This window comes from Protopterus annectens, chromosome 8.part0 (assembly GCF_019279795.1).
Source record: "Protopterus annectens isolate FY-2018-M chromosome 8.part0, PAN1.0, whole genome shotgun sequence".
Classification (NCBI taxonomy): Eukaryota; Metazoa; Chordata; order Ceratodontiformes; family Protopteridae; genus Protopterus; species Protopterus annectens.
This window is the reverse complement of record NC_056741.1, coordinates 82,042,612-82,063,331: the sequence shown is the minus strand read 5'-3', so window position 1 is coordinate 82,063,331 and position 20,720 is coordinate 82,042,612. Positions and strand designations below refer to the sequence as shown.

Below are 20,720 nucleotides of genomic sequence, written 5' to 3'. Positions count from 1 at the left end.
TAGCAAAGCCAAATTGGGTTCGGTCAAGAGTTATAAGGTTGCCTGTGTCTTTGTTAATAAGGTCCATGATGATTCTTTCCATGGCCTTGCAGATAAGGCTGGTTAGGTTTACGGGTCTATAGTTCCCAGGGTTGGTTGATGGACCCCCTTTGTGCAGGGGAATTACTGTTGTTGTTTTTCACCCTGCTGGAACAAAGCTAGTGTTTAGGCTGTGGCTAAAGAGAATGCCAAGTGATTCCACAAGGTCCTGTTTTAGGCTGTTTAATAAGCAGCCTGGGATCTGGTCCCATAGATGCAATGTTTTGGCCTTGGAGTGTGTGGTTATGACCTGCTCTTGGAGATACTAGGTAGATGACTGGTGGCTGGTATGCTTTGGGGTATGACGGGTGGGAACAGGGGGGCTGAAGCTTGCACCAAATCTGTTGACTAGCAGGTTGGCAATTTCCTCAGGTTCAGTATGTTTGGTACAATCCACTATTAGTTTGGCACAAAGCTGGGCCTTCCCTTTTAGATTTTGGACATAGCTAAAGAATGCCATATGATTATCTTTCCCTAGGGTATGCTAATTTAGCTTCATAATTAGCTTTAGGGAACTTTACAAGATACCTGGTTGCTTGCTCAGGCTGTGGAGGGTGTTCTGCCTATGCTGAGTCAGTTCTCTCTTGCTCTTAGACATCAGTTTTTTTCCTCTTGTCATACAACGTATTTATACTTGGGGTCCACTGGGGTGGCTTGTTATTTTGTGAGGACCCGGTTTTGATCTGTTTCAGGTACATCCAAGTTTATACAGTTCTATAAGTGTTTATACAGGGCATTTGTGTGCACCACTGCATAGGAGTCTTTGCTGGCTGCATTAACAGGCGGTTTGAAACTAGTTACACCATCGCTTAATAGAATGCAGTTTGCTTTGGAGACATATTTCATTATTTTACCCCCCCCCCCTCTGAGGGGGAGGGGTCAGGTTCAGTCAGCTCCAGTCATTACTTCAAATGAGACTGATTTATGATCAGACCTTACCAGGGAGGGTAACATAATGGGCGTAGTGCAGTGACCCCCCCCATGTTGGTGAGTACTAATTCTAGGACATTTGAGACCTTTGTGGGGGTGTAGACTATCTGTTCTAGAGCATGTCTATTGACAAAGTCTGTTCTAGAGCATTTCTATTGACAAAGTCCAGGAACCTCAGGCCGAGTATGTTTGTGCTTGTATATGTCTCACAATCTATGGAAATATAGTTGAAATCTCCCATGACCAAGATAATTGGCTGCATAACGAGTGACTGCAGTAAGTCCAGGTAGGCAGTGTGTTTCTCGTGGCTCATGGTGGGGGACCTGTCACTAATATTGATACAGAAGGGGGTTTTACCTACAGTTAGTTGGACTTGGAGCAGCTCTAGGGAGCTGTACTGTTTGACCAGTCTTGAAGTGTATTTGTCCTTAATGAATATTAATACACCTCCGCCTTTGGTTCTTTCATGCTCATTTTGAAGACTGAATGTTTGGAAGGCATTGCAGCCTTGCACAGCCAGGGTGCTGTCTGCGGCCTTGAACCATGTCTCACTGACTGCACATACATCAGCATATTCCAAAGTGAGGAGTGCTTCCAGAGAGTGCAGTTTCCTGTTTTGCCTTCTAGCATTAAGCATTATAAGCCTGAGTTTGTCTCAAGTGGATTATTTTACATTGGACATTTTGTTGTTTTGACATTGTCTAAAATAGACACTATGGGGAGACAAGAACCAAAAGCCAAGAGACAACAGGTGAAGACTATCCATGGCAAAGCAGCATGCTCTGTCGATCATGTCTTCCCAGGTTGACAGATACTGGATCCCCCTGGACTGACACCAAAAATTAAGCCAACTGTTAAAGTCAATCATTTTTGTTTGTATTGAGGCATCATCCTGGATGAAGGTAGAATGCTGCTTAGGGCTAGGGACATACCTGCCTGAGACACATAATTTGAGAGTTCAGTCATGTCTTTCTTCATATAGTCCAGTGAGGTAGTCTCATGTCATAATGGTACTTGTTGTTGAGAGACTTGAGTGCATGCATGATTTGGCAGATCCTGGCACCTAACAGGCAGTTAACTGTGACCTTCTCCTTGTCTAGCCTGGTGAGGGGGGACACCTGTGTGTCTCACTATGGAGTCAACTATGACCAAGACATTTGGTTTTGAAGTGTTTGGCCTTAGGGGTTTATTAGTTTAGACACTGGTGTGGATGTTATTATGCATAGTGGATTCTAATTAATCTGCAGTGTGTGCAATAGGTTTACACTTGGGAGGTCTCTGATCTTTTGTTAGGCTTCTACTGAGTACCTCCATATATGTGGGTTTATGTGTTCTGTGCTTGTTATGTGCCAGAGGGGAAGTGTGTGTGCTGACAACCTGTTTAATGTCTGGCTTGTTGCATGAGAGAGAATTGATTCCAATGTCATAGTCTACATACATCGCTCACATTTTGTATTTGTATTAGGAGTAAGTGGTTGTCAGTAAACATGAGGGAATTATTACAATGCCTGAGGAAGCCCATGTCAATAAGGCTGGCTGGAGAAATGGTGGGAAATTGACTATCCATTGTGGCAGGATTATATCTTAATTACTAGAGGGGGTGAGCTAGTTTGAGCAGGTTTTGCTCTAGGATTTACCAAGGGGTCTTTTCTGTAGTAGGCCAGGATTAAAAACTGTGACAAGGCCTCTCAGTGCACAAATGAGTTGCTTGCAGAGCATCAGGGGAGTTTGGGAGGGTTCCCCAGCAGATTTCAAGGGAAAATTGTCTTTCTAGGCATTTGCAGCTATGCACTGTAGTGCTAAACCCTATTACATGGTGCACAGCTACACACAAACGTGAGGCTTAAATACTAGCAAAGTTAAACAGTTTTAATGAAAACTAACAAATAGGAAAGCCAAAAATTGAGCATTTTTCCAGCAATCTCCAACTCGGATTTGTCCTGAGCTGCACACGTCTGCCACAAGGTTGCAGGAGGGCCTTCTTAATGTAAGATGTCTGTCTTCAGTGCTCAAGTAATACCAAACAGTCTGGATTCTGCAAGTCTGAATCTAGCCTATGCTAACTAAGGCAGAGGTATTATAAAATTCAAAGTGCAGAACAACAGTTTCAACAGCAAAAAACAGCAGAAATAAAGCAGCAGTTTAGTTAAATACAGTTCACAAAGTGCAATGCAGGTATAAAATATACTTATTTTTTAGATGAATTCAATGGATGCCTTAGATTTCTGCTCAGACACACTCAAGATCTCTGGCTAAAGTCATCAAACTCTCAGCAGCTCCGGTAAACTGAGCACAAACACGAGGCTTAAATACTAGTGATGTTAAACAGTTTTAACACAAATTAACCAACAGGAAAGCCCAAAACTGAGTTTTCCAACAATCCTCAACTCAGATGGGTCCTGGGCTACACACATCTGCTACAAAGGTACAGGAGGGCCTTCTTAATGTAAGATGACTGGTTTTAGTGCTTTGAATCTTTTCCGTAAGCATCCTGTATGTCTCTCATTCTCTCTCTCCCTCTCTCTCTCTCTGTCTCTCTCTCTCTCTCTCTCTCTCTCTCTCTCTGTCTCTCTCTCTCTCTCTTCCTCTCATAGGTTTCATAGGTTTCATAGGTTTCATTGGTTCATACTAGGCTATCTGCCCTAGGGCATTTATAAGCCTAGCCAGAGTGTGTGTGGCTTTCACCACCCCTTAGGATGAGAATACTATACCCATTAGTTTGCTGTGCCTCTGTCCAGCAGTGATACAGAGATGATTCCCGGGGTAAACCTACGATCTCCCATCCACTTGTCAAGATTTCTCTTGAACAGAGTCAGTGAGGGGCTCTGCCTCACATGGACTGGGATTCTGTTCCATAGTGTAGGGAGTCCCTGGGTGATGAATCTGTCCCTCCAGCACGTCCTATTTATATCCATGTTGAGGTTTAAGTCTCTTGCTCTCTTGGCTCTGGTGGATTTGGATTTTTTGAGGTGGAGCATGTTCATTAATTCCAGGTTGGACATGGCCTTGTATGTCAGGCACAGATCACCTCTGAGCAGACGGTATGCGACTGAATAGAGCTGGAGTTTCTTCAGTCGGGCATCGTATGACATATGTTTGAGCCCCTTTATCCTTTTGGTGAGGAACTTTTGGGGTCTTTCCAACTGCTGCAGGTGTCGGGTAAGGTACATTCCGAATGGGGCATTGTACTCAATCATTGGTCTGATAAGTGAAGAGTACAGGGGTACAATGACCTCTCCTGATCTGGATGTGAATCCCTTCATGATCAGGTGGGCAATGTAGAAGGTCTTCCTAACCACTTTGGCAATGTGAGCGTCAAAAGAGAGGTTACTGTCAACTTGGGTCCCCAGGTCCCTGATAACTTCTTCCGTGTTTAATGGATTACCACCTATGTGGTAATTAGGGGTTACCTTGTTTTTCCCAAAGGGTATGACTATACATTTTTGGCATTTAGCTTAAGGCCATGGCTCTGGCACCAGTTATCCATTTCTATGAGACCTTTCTGGAGGATGTCTGTGTCTGATGGAGTGTCAATTATGGTGCCCAGTTTGCAGTCATCTGCAAATTTTGTCAGCCACAATCCCCCTATGTTTGCCTGCACTTCAGAAAAATAAATGCCGAACAAGAGGGGGCCCAGGACTGAGCCCTGTGGGACACCGCTCGTGACCGGCTTAGAGTCTGACATGGCACCAGCAACTCTAACCCTGTGTGTTCTGTCCTTGCTCTCCAAAGCATTCCACTGTCCTTGCTCTCCAAAGCATTCCACTTATCACTACAGTATCTGTTAATGAAAACATGGTTCCAGAATACCATGCCAAAGATACAGTATCTAAGTAGGATAGGGCAGGTATCTTTCTTATGTATTGTTTTTTAAAATTTACTAAAAACCTTTTACATTTCCTGTCAGCACTGTTTAGGTAATTATTTATTAGTTTTTCATTAGTACTATTTTTTGTGTTACTAAACTGATACTGAAGGTTTCCCCTTACCTTTGAGGAATTCTAAGACACGATGCTGTTTTGTCAGAAGTTCACTTAGGAAGGAAATAATACTGTGTGTGTCCATATCGTCATCTTCATCTTCATCTGTTTTTTGCTTGACTCCTGGTGGATTTGTATATTCCAAATTGCTTTGATCCAGTTCGGCTAAGTCACAGAAAAAATTAATAAAATCCACGTTTGTATGGCTAGCCTGTTTTGATTGCAAAAACACTGTAAAAGAAACAAAAGACAGTGAACATCAAAGAACCTAAAAATATTCATCCAGAGGCACTTAGTGTGTAACACAAAAATATATTTTACTGGTTATATGCTATAGTATTCTTCAGTACTGTGAAGGGCTGGCCCTGTAGACATGCCAAAGTAATGAGGCATTATGAGGGGCAGGCCCTGCAGACATGCCAAGTGCTAATTCATAAATTCCAGTGCCCTGTATCAACTAATCCATGGTCCCAATAGGGGCTCCAATATCCTAGACCTGGTCATTACCAACATGGGAAATCAATGCTCCATACCTATGGTCACCCGCTTGTTGGTCAGGTCTGACCATAAGCTAATCACCCTTGACATCCACATCCCACCCCCACCCCACAGTAAGGAAACCACTGTAAAAAACTTCTCCAAAGCCAACTTCATGCTACTCAAGTCAGAAGTGAAAAACTTCATGACACCCATGCAGACGGGAACTGAAAGTTCGACTGCTGAATCCTACACTAAGGCACTGTACAAGCACATCCAATCGTGCATGAATTGTGCCATCCCAAATTGGACCAAGACACACTCCTCCAAAAAAAGGAAGCCAATCTGGTGGTCCCCTGCCATAAACAAACTTTACAACAAAATGAAGAAACTGTTACAGAAAAGAGAAAAATCCCAGGATGCAAAAAACTCCCTTACCAGCTCAGTAAGAAGCTGAGATCCCTCATAAAATCATCCAAAGCTATTTATGAAAATAAAATTGCCAAATATTCCAAAGACAACCACAAGGCATTCTATAGCTATGTCAAGAATCTAAATGGCAATGCTCAGATCTGCTCTGAGCTACAGCAGAATGGCATTAAATATACTGATCCCAAGGATATTGTCAATATCCTGGCAGATCGATTCAGTGCCAACTTCATCCCCCTCTCACTGGGTCTATATTACAACATCGAAGTTTTCTAACATTGAATGTTATAACATCTAACCCGTAATGTCGAACGCTGAAAACAGCGAAGGTGCAGGACATCGAATTCTTTCCCAGGGAAAGAATTTGGTGGGCTGCTGCTGTGGCTTCGCTGTTTTCAGCATTTGATATGTTGGAGCGTTACGGGTCGGGTTCAGGTAAGTGTGCGATTGTGTGTAGGTTAGGGGGCGGGTTAGGTGAGTTAGGGTTAGGGAGCGGGTCAGATAAGTGTGTGGTTGTGTGGACATTAGTGTTAGGGTGCGGGTTCAGGTAACTGTGCGATTGTGTGTAGGTTAGGGTTAGGGGGCGGGTTAGGTGAGTTAGGGCATGGGTCAGGTAAGTGTGCAGTTGTGTGTAGGTTAGTGTTAGGGGGCGGGTTAGGTAAGTTAGGGTTAGGGTGCGGGTGAGGTGAGTGTGCAATAGTGACGGACCTTAGGGTTAGGGTAGGGTTAAGGTAAGTGGATAGCTAGTACTGTATGTAAAGTTTAGTTTAGATGTAGGATTTTAAGTGTATGTGTGTGGATGGCTGTTTTTGCATGTGTTTGTGTTGTATGTACATTTCTCGGAATAGCAAATTTTTTCCCTGGGAAAAAATTCGCTATTCTGACTGTTCGATGTTTTCACACTTCGGTGTTTAGGGATCGATATAATAACATTCAATGTTAGAGAACTTCGATGTTATGATATAGACCCCTCTCACCCCCTAAAGGGCCCATCTCAATACCAAAAGATTGCCAAATTCCGGTAATAAAGGCCACACAGGTAAAAATCACACTCTCCAAAGCTAAGAATACAGCATCCATGGGACCAGACAACATCCTGGGATGTGTACTACATGAACTACAAAATGAACTGCCACCTCACCTAAGTGTCATGTTTAATCATAGCCTCACCTCAGGCTTCGTGCCCACTGAGTGGTGCACAGCTACAGTTATCCCACTCCACAAGGGGGGATCCACCTTGGATCCTGGGAACTACCACCCCATCAGTCTGATGAGCCTGATCTACAAGGCCATGGAACGTATTATCACGGAACTTATAAACAAAAACATTGGCAGCCTTCAAACACTGGACCCCACGCAGTTAAGGTTTATGAAGGACCAAACTTGTCTCCTGAACCAGACTGACTTCTTCGAATCGGTCTCCAGAGCTGTAGATGAGGGTAAGGCAGTCCACACAGCCTATCTGGACCTTGCCAAGGCCTTTGACACCATCCCCCATTCTGGAATCATAGATAAACTTACTAAGCTGGGCATTAATCCCCACATCACTGGATGGGTTGTCAACTGGCTTACTGACAGAACCCACACTGTAAAAATAGCTGACTCCAAATCCAGCTCCAGACAATTGACAACCTCTGGGTTCAGATCTGGGACCGCTCTTGTTTGGCATCTACTTCTCTGAAGTACAGACCAACACTAAGGGACTCTGGCTAACAAAGTTTGCAGATGACTGCAAACTGGGAGCCATTATTGAATCCCCAAATTATGTGGATATTCTACAAAAAGGCCTTACAGAAACAGATGCTTGGTGCCAGAGCCATGGGCTCAAGCTCAATCCCACATAATGTATAGTTATCCCCTTTGGGAAAAAACATGTACCCATGGATTACCACATAGATGGCAGTACACTAAACACCGAATGTGTATGAAGAGACTTAGGAACACAGGTGGGCAGTGGTCTCACCTTTGATAACCACATTGCCACAACAGTCAGGAAATCCTTTTATGTGGCACACCTCATCACTAAGGGCTTTTCATCCAGAAAAAAGGAGGTCATTGTCTCACTGTACTCATCCCTCATTAGACCCATTATAGAATACAACGCCCTGTTTGGTATGTACCTCTCAAGACATCTGCAACAACTGGAAAGGTCACAGAAATACCTCACTAAAAGAATCACAGGCCTAAAGCAGATGCCCTATGCTGACTATCTAAAAAAACTCCAGCTATACTCTTGTCACATATCGTCTACTCAGAGGCGATCTCTGCTTAACATACAAGGCCATGTCAAACCCAGAGCTGCTGGACATGCTACACTTAAAGAAATCCCAATCCCCTCAGAGCCACACATGCCAGGGATCTAAACCTTGTCATTACAATGAACAATACATGCTGGAGGGATAGGTTCCTGACCCAGAGACACCCCAGACTCTGGAACAGACTGCCCATACATGTCAAGCAGAGCACCACTTTGGCCATCTTCAAAAGGAACTGTGATGATTGGATGGGAGATAGAAAATTCACCCCGAGGAGCATGTCAGTCGCCCTGCTAGACAGGGGTCCATGGAAGTAAATATTGTGGGAAGAAATAGCCAGGGAATTGTTATGGCTAGGCTTGTATAGGCCCTAGGGCTGATAGCCTAGTACCAACCTATGAACCCATGAGGTATTCTGAAGGATAGGCCCTGCAGACATGCCAGATGCTAACGAGGCATTCTGAGGGACAGGCCCTGCAGACATGCCAAATGCTAACGAGGCATTCTGAGAGGCAGGCCCTACAGACATGCCAAATGCTAATGAAGCATTCTGAGAGACAGGCCCTGCAGACATGCCAAATGCTAACAAGGCATTCTGAGGGACAGGCCCTGCAGACATGTCAAATGCTAACGAGGCATTCTGAGGGACAGGCCCTGCAGACATGCCAAAGCTAACGAAGCATTTTGAGGGACAAGTGTATGTTAAATAGCAATGTGCCCTCTCCCCAGTATCAGCCCCAGGAGCACATCTACATGGCCATGTAGTGGGATCTCGGGATCACGGAGTTGGTATATATAGTTAAGGGGGCTATGGGGGCACAGCTCCCCACCTGGGTGAGTTTAAAATACTCTGGTGTGTGTTACGGGGAAATGTTGGTTAACTAATTAGTTTCCTAAAAAACATTGCGAAACAGAATGCTGCCTTCAACATTCCTTGATTAGCTTCACATTTCATCATATTATTTTAGTAATGATTATTTTAATGAATAACATGCTCTGTTCCTATGACTTGCATTAGGTGGGTTAGGTGATTGCTTGGTTAGAAAGTAATGCTATTTCTGTTAATTATTTGCTACAGTTCATTATACACACATGCCTGCTTCTGCTTTTGTATATGATTGTTTTGCAAGTTTTTCAGTCTCACTGGTTTATTCCGAACTCTCGTAGTGAAACCTAATCTCTGACACATTCTTTCTTTGCAATAAACAACCACCAGACACCGCAAAGCAAGTCAGAGAATTTAATTGTTGTTGACAGGCAAAGCACTCAAATCATTGTTGCTTTACTTGTAGTTTTCCATTCTTGTTCATATGGCAGCTTTATTACTAACCCTGTTCTATCCTTCTTCCTTATTTGTCAAAATACCTACAACATACCTTTGACAATTAAAGCAAACCAACAACAACGTTGCCAGAAATGCTTCAAATGCTCCTAATAAAATGTACCATTTTATGTAGTTCTCTAAAAACTACATTGCTAAGAGCTACACTTATATCAGCTAAAGCTTACTCACAAAATACTACACCAACTAAACACATGCCAATCACTATGCACTCTAACTGAAAAATATGGCCCAAGTAAATGCTTATGATCACAAACTCAAAACCTCCTCCAAGTGGCTAAATTCAGTAACCACCACAGTGACTCAGTGAACTTTGCCCACATAGCTAACCTATGGAACTCCATCCCACCTAACTTTAGAAGTGACATAGAACAGCACACATTCTAAGAAAAACCTAAAATCTACCTTACCAAAACCTACTCCTGTTTTTGTACGTGACACTGTGTTTTCCTAATTGTTTATCTATAGGTGTCTTCAGTGCCTCTGTCCATTATGTACGCTAACATTTTTCCTAGTCCCGCTTTCTTTTCTTTCTCTCTCATCTCTTTATATTACTTTTGAAATGATGCTATATACCTGTATTTTAATTGTCAAACTCCTTGGGGAAGATTCAAGAAGGTGCTGTGACAGGTACTTTTTCCCAGTTCAACAACCCCCTTACATCGTGACACATGATCCTCTAACATGAAGACATACTGTACTGTAAAGGGTTGGCCCTGCAGCCATGCCAAATACTAATGATGCATTCTGAGGGACAAGTGTATGCTAATTAGCAATGTGCCCTGTCCCCGGTATCATCTCCAGGAAGACATCTACATGGCCAAGAGATTCGAGAAAGTGGTCAGCCTTGTACAGAAGTACATTCATCCCTGTTACATTGTAGCCAAAAGGCTGTGTTCAACTGCTTGCCACAGATGTGGTAGGTGGGGGCTACTATATACCATGAATTACTCATAATGTGCCATAATGGCACCAATGGCAGTACAGGGATCAGGGGTGGGGGATGCACTAGCCACCAGGGTGTTATAGATAAGTGCCCTAAAGTCAATTCAAATACAGTGGGGGCATAGAGAAAATGAGATGCCAGACAGGCTAGGGATTAGTGAGTTTGTGTGTGTGTATGTGTGTATGTGTGTGTGTGCGCATGTGCATGTGTGTGTGTGTGTGTGTGTGTGTGTGTGTGTGTGTGTGTGTGTGTGTGTGCATTCGTGTGTGCATTCGTGTGTGTGTGTGTTTAGGTTGTATGTACGTGTGTGTGTGTGTGTGTGTGTGTGTGTGTGTGTGTGTGTGTGTTTACGTTGCATGTACTTGTGTGTGTGTGTGTGTGTGTGTGTGTGTGTGTGTGTGTGTGTGCATTCGTGTGCCTACGTGTGTGTGTGTTTAGTTTGTATGTGTGTGTGTGTGTGTGTGTGTGTGTGTGTGTGTGTGTGTGTGTGCACATGTGTGTGTGTGTGTGTGTGTGTGTGTGTGTGTGTGTGTGTGTTTACGTTGCATGTACTTGTGTGTGTGTGTACATGAGCATGCGCATGTGTGTGTGTGTGTGTGTGTGTGTGTGTGTGTGTGTGTGTGTGTGTGTGTGTGTGTGTGTGTGTGTTTCGGAGAATGCCACTGCCCACACTAGTAGCTGTTTGCTACCATGACATGCAAGTCAGCAATGATGCACATACTCATAATAAATTTGATTCACACATGCAAATTAACTATAATGAGGTATTACCTGTCACAGCTAACGTGTTCCTGAATTGAAATTAGGTATGTTGTGGGAGAAGGGCCTTCTCAGCATGAGCTGTATGGCTCATGCTAGGCACTTTAATGAATTTCCAAGTTAAAATCACTTTAGAAATTGTGCTACATGCCTATTTTTCACCATACTCTTATATGTTCATAGGTACATAGGTAGGTACTAGGCTATTGGCCCTAGGGCCTATATAAGCCTAGCCAAATGGTACTCTGGCTTTTGCCACCCAAGAAAATTATTTTCCTGTGCCCCTGTCAAGCAGAGCCACAGAAGTGATCCCAGGGGTGAATTTCCTATCTCCCATCCAATCATCAAGATTTTTCTTGAAGAGTGCTAATGAGGAGCTTTGTTTGATATAGAGAGGTAGTTTGTTCCAGAGTATGGGAAGACTCTGGGACAGGAATCTATTCCCTCCAGCATGTTCTGTTTATTGTGGTGACAAGGTTTAGGTCCCAAGAGCATGTAGCTCGGAGGGCTTGGGATTTCTTTAAGTGGAGCATGTCCAACAGCTCTGGGTTTGACATAGCTTTGTATGTTTGGCAGAGATCACCTCTGAGTAGGCGATATGTGACAGAGTAAAGCTGGAGTTTTTTGAGATGGTCTGCATAGGGCATCTGTTTGTGGCTGGTAATCCTCTTTATGAGGTATTTCTGCAGCCTTTCCAGTTGTTGTAGATGTCTTGTGAGGTACATACAATGGGTCTAATAAGTGATGAGTAGAGGGGAACAATGACCTCTTTTTTCCTGGATGAGAAACCTTTTGTGATGAGGTGTGCCATGTAGCAGGATTTCCTGACTACTATGGTGATGTGATTATCAAAGGAGAGACTACTGTCCACCTGTGTCTCAGGGTCACATCACACTTTCGATGTTAAGTAGATTACCACCTATGTGGTAGCTCATGGGTACAGAGTTTTTACCAAAGGGGATGATAATGCACTTTTTGGCATTGAGCTTGAGGCCATGGCTTTGACACCAGGCATCTGTCTCAGTGAAGCCCTTTTGTAAGATGTCCACATCATTAGGAGTTTCGATTATGGCTCCTAGTTTGCAGTCATCTGCGAACTTCGTTAGCCAAAGACCTCCTGTGTTAGCTTGTACTTTAGAGAAGTAGATACCAAACAGGAGAGGACTCAGGACTGAACCCTGTGGTACTCCACTTGTCACTGGTCTGAAGTCGGATTTGGAGTCTGCTACTTTCACAGTGTGGGTTCTGTCAGTGAGCCAGTTGGCCACCCATCTTGTGACATAGGGATTTATACCTAGTTTAGTGAGTTTATCTATAATTCCAATCATTGCAGGCAAGGCTTTCCTCCTTAGGCTCCACTGAAAATGGGCTTCTGCACAGTCAGTCTATCATGGGTAATAAATACAAAATAAATAAAAAAATAAAATATATAAGGCTGTGAGCTCCTTCGTATAGCCCAGGATTTGATTCAATCATTTGTTATTTGTTTACTGTGTAACTGACCACACTGCATAACCAGACTGTCCTCCAGGAAAATTGGGCTAGATTCTGCATGGTCTCCAGTCGTGGACCACATGCTTAAGGACCTAAGTGGCTGAAGTGTATCCTCCTCTGTCCTGCGATCAGTACATCATGAAGGATTCACGGTTCCTGTTAATATGGATGCCATTTTCCTTACATCATGGCTGCCTCGCCTGCAATGATTGTGAAGTACTTCATATATCACTTAATCTCATTCTGTCATCAAATACAACAAATGCCAGGGGTGGGACTCGAAGTCTGTGAGAGCTCACACAGTGCATAGCTGCAAGATGGATAGCTAGCTACAATTCTTTTTATTTATTTGTATCCATTAACCAGAGGCTACAACACTGATCTGTGCAGCCCACCACCACTGTCTGGTTAATTGACTTGCACCGAGTCACAAAGTAGGCAAATGAAGACCAAGGGAATCAAACCTTGGAATATAGAAAATAGACATTAGTAACTGATAGCTTTCACCCTCTGCACTCACTATAGAAGGTGAAAGGACATATTGAAGACCTAGGGAATCAAACCTTGGAATATAGAAAGCAGACATTAGTAATGGATAGCTTTCACCCTCTGCACTCACTATAGAAGGTGAAAGGACATATTGAAGACCTAGGGAATCAAACCTTGGAATATAGAAAGCAGACATTAGTAATGGATAGCTTTCACCCTCTGCACTCACTATAGAAGGTGAAAGGACATATTGAAGACCTAGGGAATCAAACCTTGGAATATAGAAAGCAGCCCATTAGTAACTGATAGCTTTCACCCTCTGCACTCACTATAGAAGGTGAAAGGACATATCCATCACTAAGCATATGCTAAGAAGTGCTCTGAAGCTTAGAAGAAATTTGCACTGTCACTTGCATTTGTGATAAAAATGTCTTAATTTATAGCAAGAAGTCCCACCGCAAAAGGTGCACACAAGTGTGTACAGTTGTGCAACAAATGTAGAAAAGAGACAAACCAGCTATAAAAGACTGTAATGTATTACTGTAAGTACGGTGGTTAGTGCAGAGGATTACATCTGAATTGTTAATTATCTGCTTCCAGTAAAGAAGTTGCAGAGTTTGACTCCTTTCACATCCGTTTGCCTGCTGTGTGACTCTGAGCAAGTCAGTAAACCAGACATTGCCCCCGTGCCCTCGTGTCACCTGTGAAAATGGATGCTTGTGTCTGAGAGGGCTACCCAGTTAACAAATGTATAAGAAAAAGTAAAAAGCCCTACTTTGTGCAGTGCTTACTTACAACAGTATTAACTGACATAGGGCAACCTGTCCAAGATATCCATATGAAAGGTCCAGTGACCATAGACATGTGCAGAGCATATACTTAACCATAAAGTGTGGTTTACTGGCACAGAATGTGTGGCGTTTCTGCTATAAGCATATACTTAACCATAAACTGTAGTTTACTGACAGAATGTGTGGCATATCTGCTATAAACATATACTTAACCATAAACTGTGGTTTACTGACACAGAATGTGTGTTGTATCTGCTATAAACATATACTTAACCATAAACAGTGGTTTATTGACACAGAATGTGTGGTGTATCTGCTATAAACATATACTTAACCATAAACTGTGGTTTACTGACATGGAATGTGTGGTGTATCTACTAAAAACATATTCTTAACCATAAACTGTGGTTTACTGACACAGAATGTGTGGCGTATCTGCTATAAACATATACTTAACCATAAACTGTGGTTTACTGATACAGAATGTGTGTTGTATCTGCTATAAACATAAACTTAACCATAAACTGTAGTTTACTGACAGAATGTGTGGCATATCTGCTATAAACATATACTTAACCATAAACTGTGGTTTACTGACACAGAATGTGTGGCGTATCTGCTATAAACATATACTTAACCATAAACTGTGGTTTACTGACACAGAATGTGTGGTGTATCTGCTATAAACATATACTTAACCATAAACTGTGGTTTACTGACACAGAATGTGTGGCGTATCTGCAATAAACATATACTTAACCATAAACTGTGGTTTACTGACACAGAATTTGTGGCATATCTGCTATAAACATGTACCATATGATATAGAACAAAACAGAAACGTAATGCAACAAAATGGAAATATCTAATATACTGTTACATAGATGCACACAGCTACATCTATATAACATGCAGTGCATCAGGCATGAAGATCATGTGACATATGTAGCACATACAGTGTAACCAATAATGGAATGTGGTATGAACATTATATGATGTCACAATTACACATCACAACAATGTATCGGGGCATGTGTCCTTATCAGGATGTACTTGTAAGGTGACCACAATAGAAGAAACATGATGTAGCATATAATGTAAAGAAAGTAAATATACCCATGGTCTGGCACCTATATCACTTTCAGAGAGGGGAAGCTTATAGAAGCTTGACTACTATGCTTAAGCCATATATATACCCCCCACAAAACCTATGGGACTGATACCTGCCTACCTAACATTATTGGGTAGCATAGCTAAGCTTAAAAGTTTGTTAGCCTTGTATTCCACTATGATGCTATGAATGTTCATCACAGCTGCACCTCCAACCAGCAACATAACAGATGCTTGAAGTCTGAGGAGTGCCTGTAAATGTGAAACAATAGACACTGCAGAGAGGCCATAATTGATATAATTCAGCATGTGTAGTATCATTCAGTATGAATGTATACACTCTCTCTCTCTCTCACACACACACACACACACACACACACACACACACACACACACTTGTATATACCCGCACACAAACATGCAAAGATATATGCAATGTATTACATACAGAACAGTACACACATATACAAAGTGTTATGTATAGTGTCAGTAGTGCAAGGGATAGCATACTTGCCTTTGCTGCTGGAAGATCAGAAAGCTGAGGGTTCTATTCCCATTACAGTTGATTGGATTGGTGACACTGCAGTGCAGCATTGGTGGGGTGACACACTCCTGAGTGCATCTCTTTGGCTGAGATGTTAAATTGAGTTCCCACCTGCTTGAGTTGGTGGCAGCTCATGTGGATGTAAAAAACTGCCATGGCACCTATTGAAAAGATTATGGGTCCTTTATTTATAAACAAAAATAACTTATTTTACAAACTATTTACATATTTACAAATATTTACAAGTGTATAAATATATAGGTATACAAATATTCATAATTTCCTTTATAACCATATTAAATGACAACCTACACTCCTTCAAAACTCAACTCCTCTCCTACCTGCATACTCATCGAACATGTAACTGCACACTTTACTCTATACCCCCAAACTCCCCTCTTCCTTCTCTCCTGGCTAACCTTCATTCCCTTCTTAGTTCTCTGTTGGTCGCACTCTGCCAAGGTAACTAACAACGACTGCTAACACTATACAATTTTTCCTATCTTCCTCCTAGACTCTTTCCTTAACTTCAAATGTTACTGAATTACTGATTTGAAGGAATTTGCAGGAGGTAGTCTACCAACTTGAATGCCTACCTCCTACGATTTAAGTGATTCAACCTTTAGTATATAAATCATTTTTGTCTCTTTGAATTCTATTTGTACTTCCAAAAATGTGATCTAAAGATGTAGGTTGACACAATGTTCTCTTGTATGTAACTCATTTTAGCTTTGCATTTTATTTGTATGTCTAATTATTATGTCTTGTAACATTGTATTGTGGAGCTTTTCTCCCCGGGCCTCCACTGAAAATGGGCTTGTTGGCCCAGTGGACCTCCCTGGTTACCAAACTGGAATAAAAAATAAAAATAAATAAAATGTTCATCCCTATTAGACTCACACTCCTTTTTCCATAACTATCTGATTTTTCTTAAAATTGCTGCTAAAAATCTATTTACCATGAACATAATTTAATTTCTTCTTTCATTCCATGTAACCCATGTAACATAACATAACTTTTCATGTATTCTTTTAACATACTGTTTACTTCTGTTCTTATAATATCCATATTTAATCATATCCATGTTTATTTTATCCACTTCTTTTATATCTTCAAAAAACTTCTTTACATAGTTTTCCCCATAACTTTTTTAGTCTTTTACATTTCAAAAACAATGTTCTGTAGTTTCTTTTTCTTGACAATGTAAACATATTTTATCACTTTTCTTTTTATATAGTATATTTTCTTTTACTGGCAATTTATCTATTACCAGTTTCCACAAAAATCTTGACATTCTACTTTCTGATTATGCCATTTGCTTCTTATTTTTAATTTTAATTTAATGAAGCAGCATATACCACTGGATTAATTAATCCTAAATTTCCTTCTTCTTTAATTACATACAAAACTCCTCCTTTTACTGGGTTTAATCTAGAACCCCATATAAATGAAAACATATCTGCAATAATTCCTTTTCAAATACTGTTGGCAGCATAAATACACTTGCTAAGTATGCTATGTTTCCCATAAGTACTGAATTTATCAAATAAACATTTTTTCTGAATGATAAATTATATGTTCCAGAAAAGACATATTGGCTTTATTTCTTCTATTTTTTTCATATTCAATTTTATTTACATTTTTATTCCCAAATTTTATACCTAACACAGAAATTTCATTCATTGTAAAATATATACACCAGTCTTTACTACATCTCCTAAGCCTTTATTTTTCTCTTTATTTAAAGCCATCCCTATCATCTCTAATTACTCATTTCTACAAATTAATAAGTCTTTTATTCAAATTTTGTTTTCTGCAATTACTATAATGTCATCTGCATATGTTAGAACTGGAATTCTTAACCTTTCAAGTGTTATATACCCTGCCTCCTTCATTTTGTAATTTATTTCACTTATCATCACTTTCATAACTAACACAAAGAGTATACAACTCATCGGACATCCCTGTTTTATACCACTCTTCATATGTACCTCTTGGCTTGACCAGCCATCTATAGGTATTTTTACTTTATTATTGCTATATGCTGACATACGCAATTTCCTAACTTTCTCACTTACATTATTTCATTACTTCCCATAAGATTTCATGTCCAGTTGTGTCAAATACCTTATTAAGGTCTTGTATCATGATTTTAATTTCTACTTTTCTGTTCATACTATCACCCACAATTTCTCTATAATTCATAATTTTTGACAGCCCTCCCCTTTATACTATATATGCTATCTTCCATAATATTTCCCATTTTAGTTTTAAATCTCTTTTGTATTATTTTTCAAAACTATCTTACAATCATTATTATTCAATACTGTTGGTCTCCAGTTCTTTAATTCTCTTCTCTCCTACTTTTCCATATGAATTTAAAGTATTGCACTACAAAATACTTTCCTAATACTTGATCTAGCTCATTTAAAGAAATCTCCTTTTCCAGCTCTTTATTCTCTTTTTCTGTTAACTTTTTTACTTTTTGCATTTTTTGCTACCTTTTTTAAATATGTCTTGTAAATATTGTACTACAATATTTATAGTTTTTACATGAGTTCTTTCTATTTCTCCTTTACATTTTTTATTTCTCTCATTACACTACCATCTTCCTTTGCTAATCTTCTTAAGAAACTCAATACGTCTCTTTTTTCATGTAAAATATCTTTATCTATATAACAATTCTTGCATTTTTTCTTGATTTCTTTCATATAATTCTTTCCTTTGTCAAAGTACTTTCTATAATTATGTTCTAAACCCTCCGTTGCATTGTTATATGTTATTTTATAGTTTTCTTTCTATAATTTTCTTGCATCATATTTCCACTGAAAAAAAAAAAACACTTTTTATATTTTTCCTTAAATATCACCCACCATTCAGACCAAATTTTATAAAATGTTCTCATAGTAATATGATCTTTCTATAACTGTATTACTAATATCTTTCTTTCTTCATTCTGTGCTTTCTCATTTATTATTTTTATTTATTTGCCTATTTTATATATTCCTTGTTCTTTTTTATCTCTAGCCATATTGGAAGAAGATCATAAAATCCTGTTTAAACTACTTCCCCTTCTCCTATAACTAAACCTTCTGTTACTATAAAATACATTTCAGTTCTATACATACCCCATTTTTAAGTCCATGAATTTTTGTCCCCAAGTTTTAATTTACCACATCTATAATTTCTAACATTTTTCTTATATAATTTCCTTTCTTTTTACACTTGCCTCTTAAATCATGATTAAAGTCTCCTGTTATTATAATATTCATATTAATCATTTCATAGTCCAAAATCTGATGAAATAAACTTTGCCTTTCTTTGCAGTTAGTATAAGCATACAATGTTATAATTCTATAGACTTGTTCTTTCCATTTTAAATCTGCAATGGTTAATCTTCCCTTTTTGCTAAAGTTACAGATATTATCTTTACTGTATTTCTACAGGAATATGGCTATTCCAGAAGATCTCTCATTTCCCAAAGTTCCGATTATCTTTCCTCTCCATAGTTTCTCTGCTTGTGATCTTTCTTCATTTGTTAAAAATCTTATGTCTTCTAGTATAACAACATCTACATCACATGTATTACACTACTCCAAGTTTCCTGTTCTTCTTATATTCTTAATGCTATTCATAGTTACAGAAAGCACTCTAAACTTTTAGCTAAGTACTGGGTTGCACATATTCTCCTTCCCAAAGGTGAGAATCGAACTTTGTATCTTGTGTCTGTGGCTCAAACACCTTAATATTATACCAAGCCCCCGTCTTTGGCTACAAATATTCTTTTTCCTGCATTTCCTTTCTTTTTCTCTTTTATAGTTATCCCTTTAAATGTTTCTCCTTTTCTGTCTTTTACACTTTTACCAATAGAATTATTTTCCCCTTTAACCACCTCCTTGTTTATGTCTTCTCCATGACTTATTCCAATAGAATTATTTTCCCCTTTAACTGCCTCCCAGTTTATGTCTTCTCCATGACTTATTCCAATAGAATTATTTTCCCCTTTAACTACCTCCCAGTTTATGTCTTCTCCATGACTTATTCCAATAGAATTATTTTCCCCTTTAACTACCTCCCGGTTTATGTCTTCTCCATGACTTATTCCAATAGAATTATTTTCCCCTTTAACTGCCTCCCGGTTTATGTCTTCTCCATGACTTATTCCAATAGAATTATTTTCCCCTTTAACTGCCTCCCAGTTTATGTCTTCTCCATGACTTATTCCAATAGAATTATTTTCCCCTTTAACTGCCTCCCAGTTTATGTCTTCTCCATGACTTATTCCAATAGAATTATTTTCTCCTTTAACTGCCTCCCAGTTTATGTCTTCTCCATGACTTATTCCAATAGAATTATTTTCCCCTTTAACTGCCTCCCAGTTTATGTCTTCTCCATGACTTATTCCAGTAGAATTATTTTCCCCTTTAACTGCCTCCCTGTTTATGTCTTCTCCATGACTTATTCCAATAGAATTATTTTCCCCTTTAACTGCCTCCCAGTTTATGTCTTCTCCATGACTTATTCCAATAGAATTATTTTCCCCTTTAACTGCCTCCCAGTTTATGTCTTCTCCATGACTTATTCCAATATTATTATTTTCCCCTTTAACTGCCTCCCAGTTTATGTCTTCTCCATGACTTATTCCAATAGAATTATTTTCCCCTTTAACTGTCGCCCAGTTTATGTCTTCTCCATGACTTATTTCAGAACTTTCTTTTATATCCTCTTTATTATTTTTCTCATCAATTTTTTATTTATTTCTACGACTTCTACAATTTCTTCTCTTTATTCATTTTCTTCTCTTTTTTTCCCTTGTTGTTATTTTCATTTTTGCAATCCATCCATAAATGCCAGTTTTATTATATTTATAACAGTTCAGTTCACATCATGTCCCATTCCCCCATAAATATAACATGTTCTTTTGTCACAGTTACTTATCAAATGTCCTTCTTTTCAACCAAGACATATTTTGGGTTGTCGCCAGTAATTTACAACACTCCTATCTCCTCCACATTCATCATGCTTGGTATATGTATAACTTTTCTATTACAATCCCAGCCACCAGCCCATAAACCACTTTTGTCATACACTTTTGC

General features: G+C 39.8%; 1 protein-coding gene across 1 annotated transcript in view; it reads right to left on the bottom strand.

Moving 5' to 3' along the window:
- LOC122808145 (C-type lectin domain family 12 member B-like) overlaps positions 1–20,720 on the bottom strand; it is a 218,552-nt gene that overhangs the window by 26,857 nt on the left and 170,975 nt on the right. Inside the window, exon 3 of the mRNA XM_044079116.1 lies at positions 4,998–5,219. Within this exon, the coding sequence (XP_043935051.1) occupies positions 4,998–5,219 (222 nt within the window). The remainder of the gene's footprint in view (positions 1–4,997; positions 5,220–20,720) is intronic.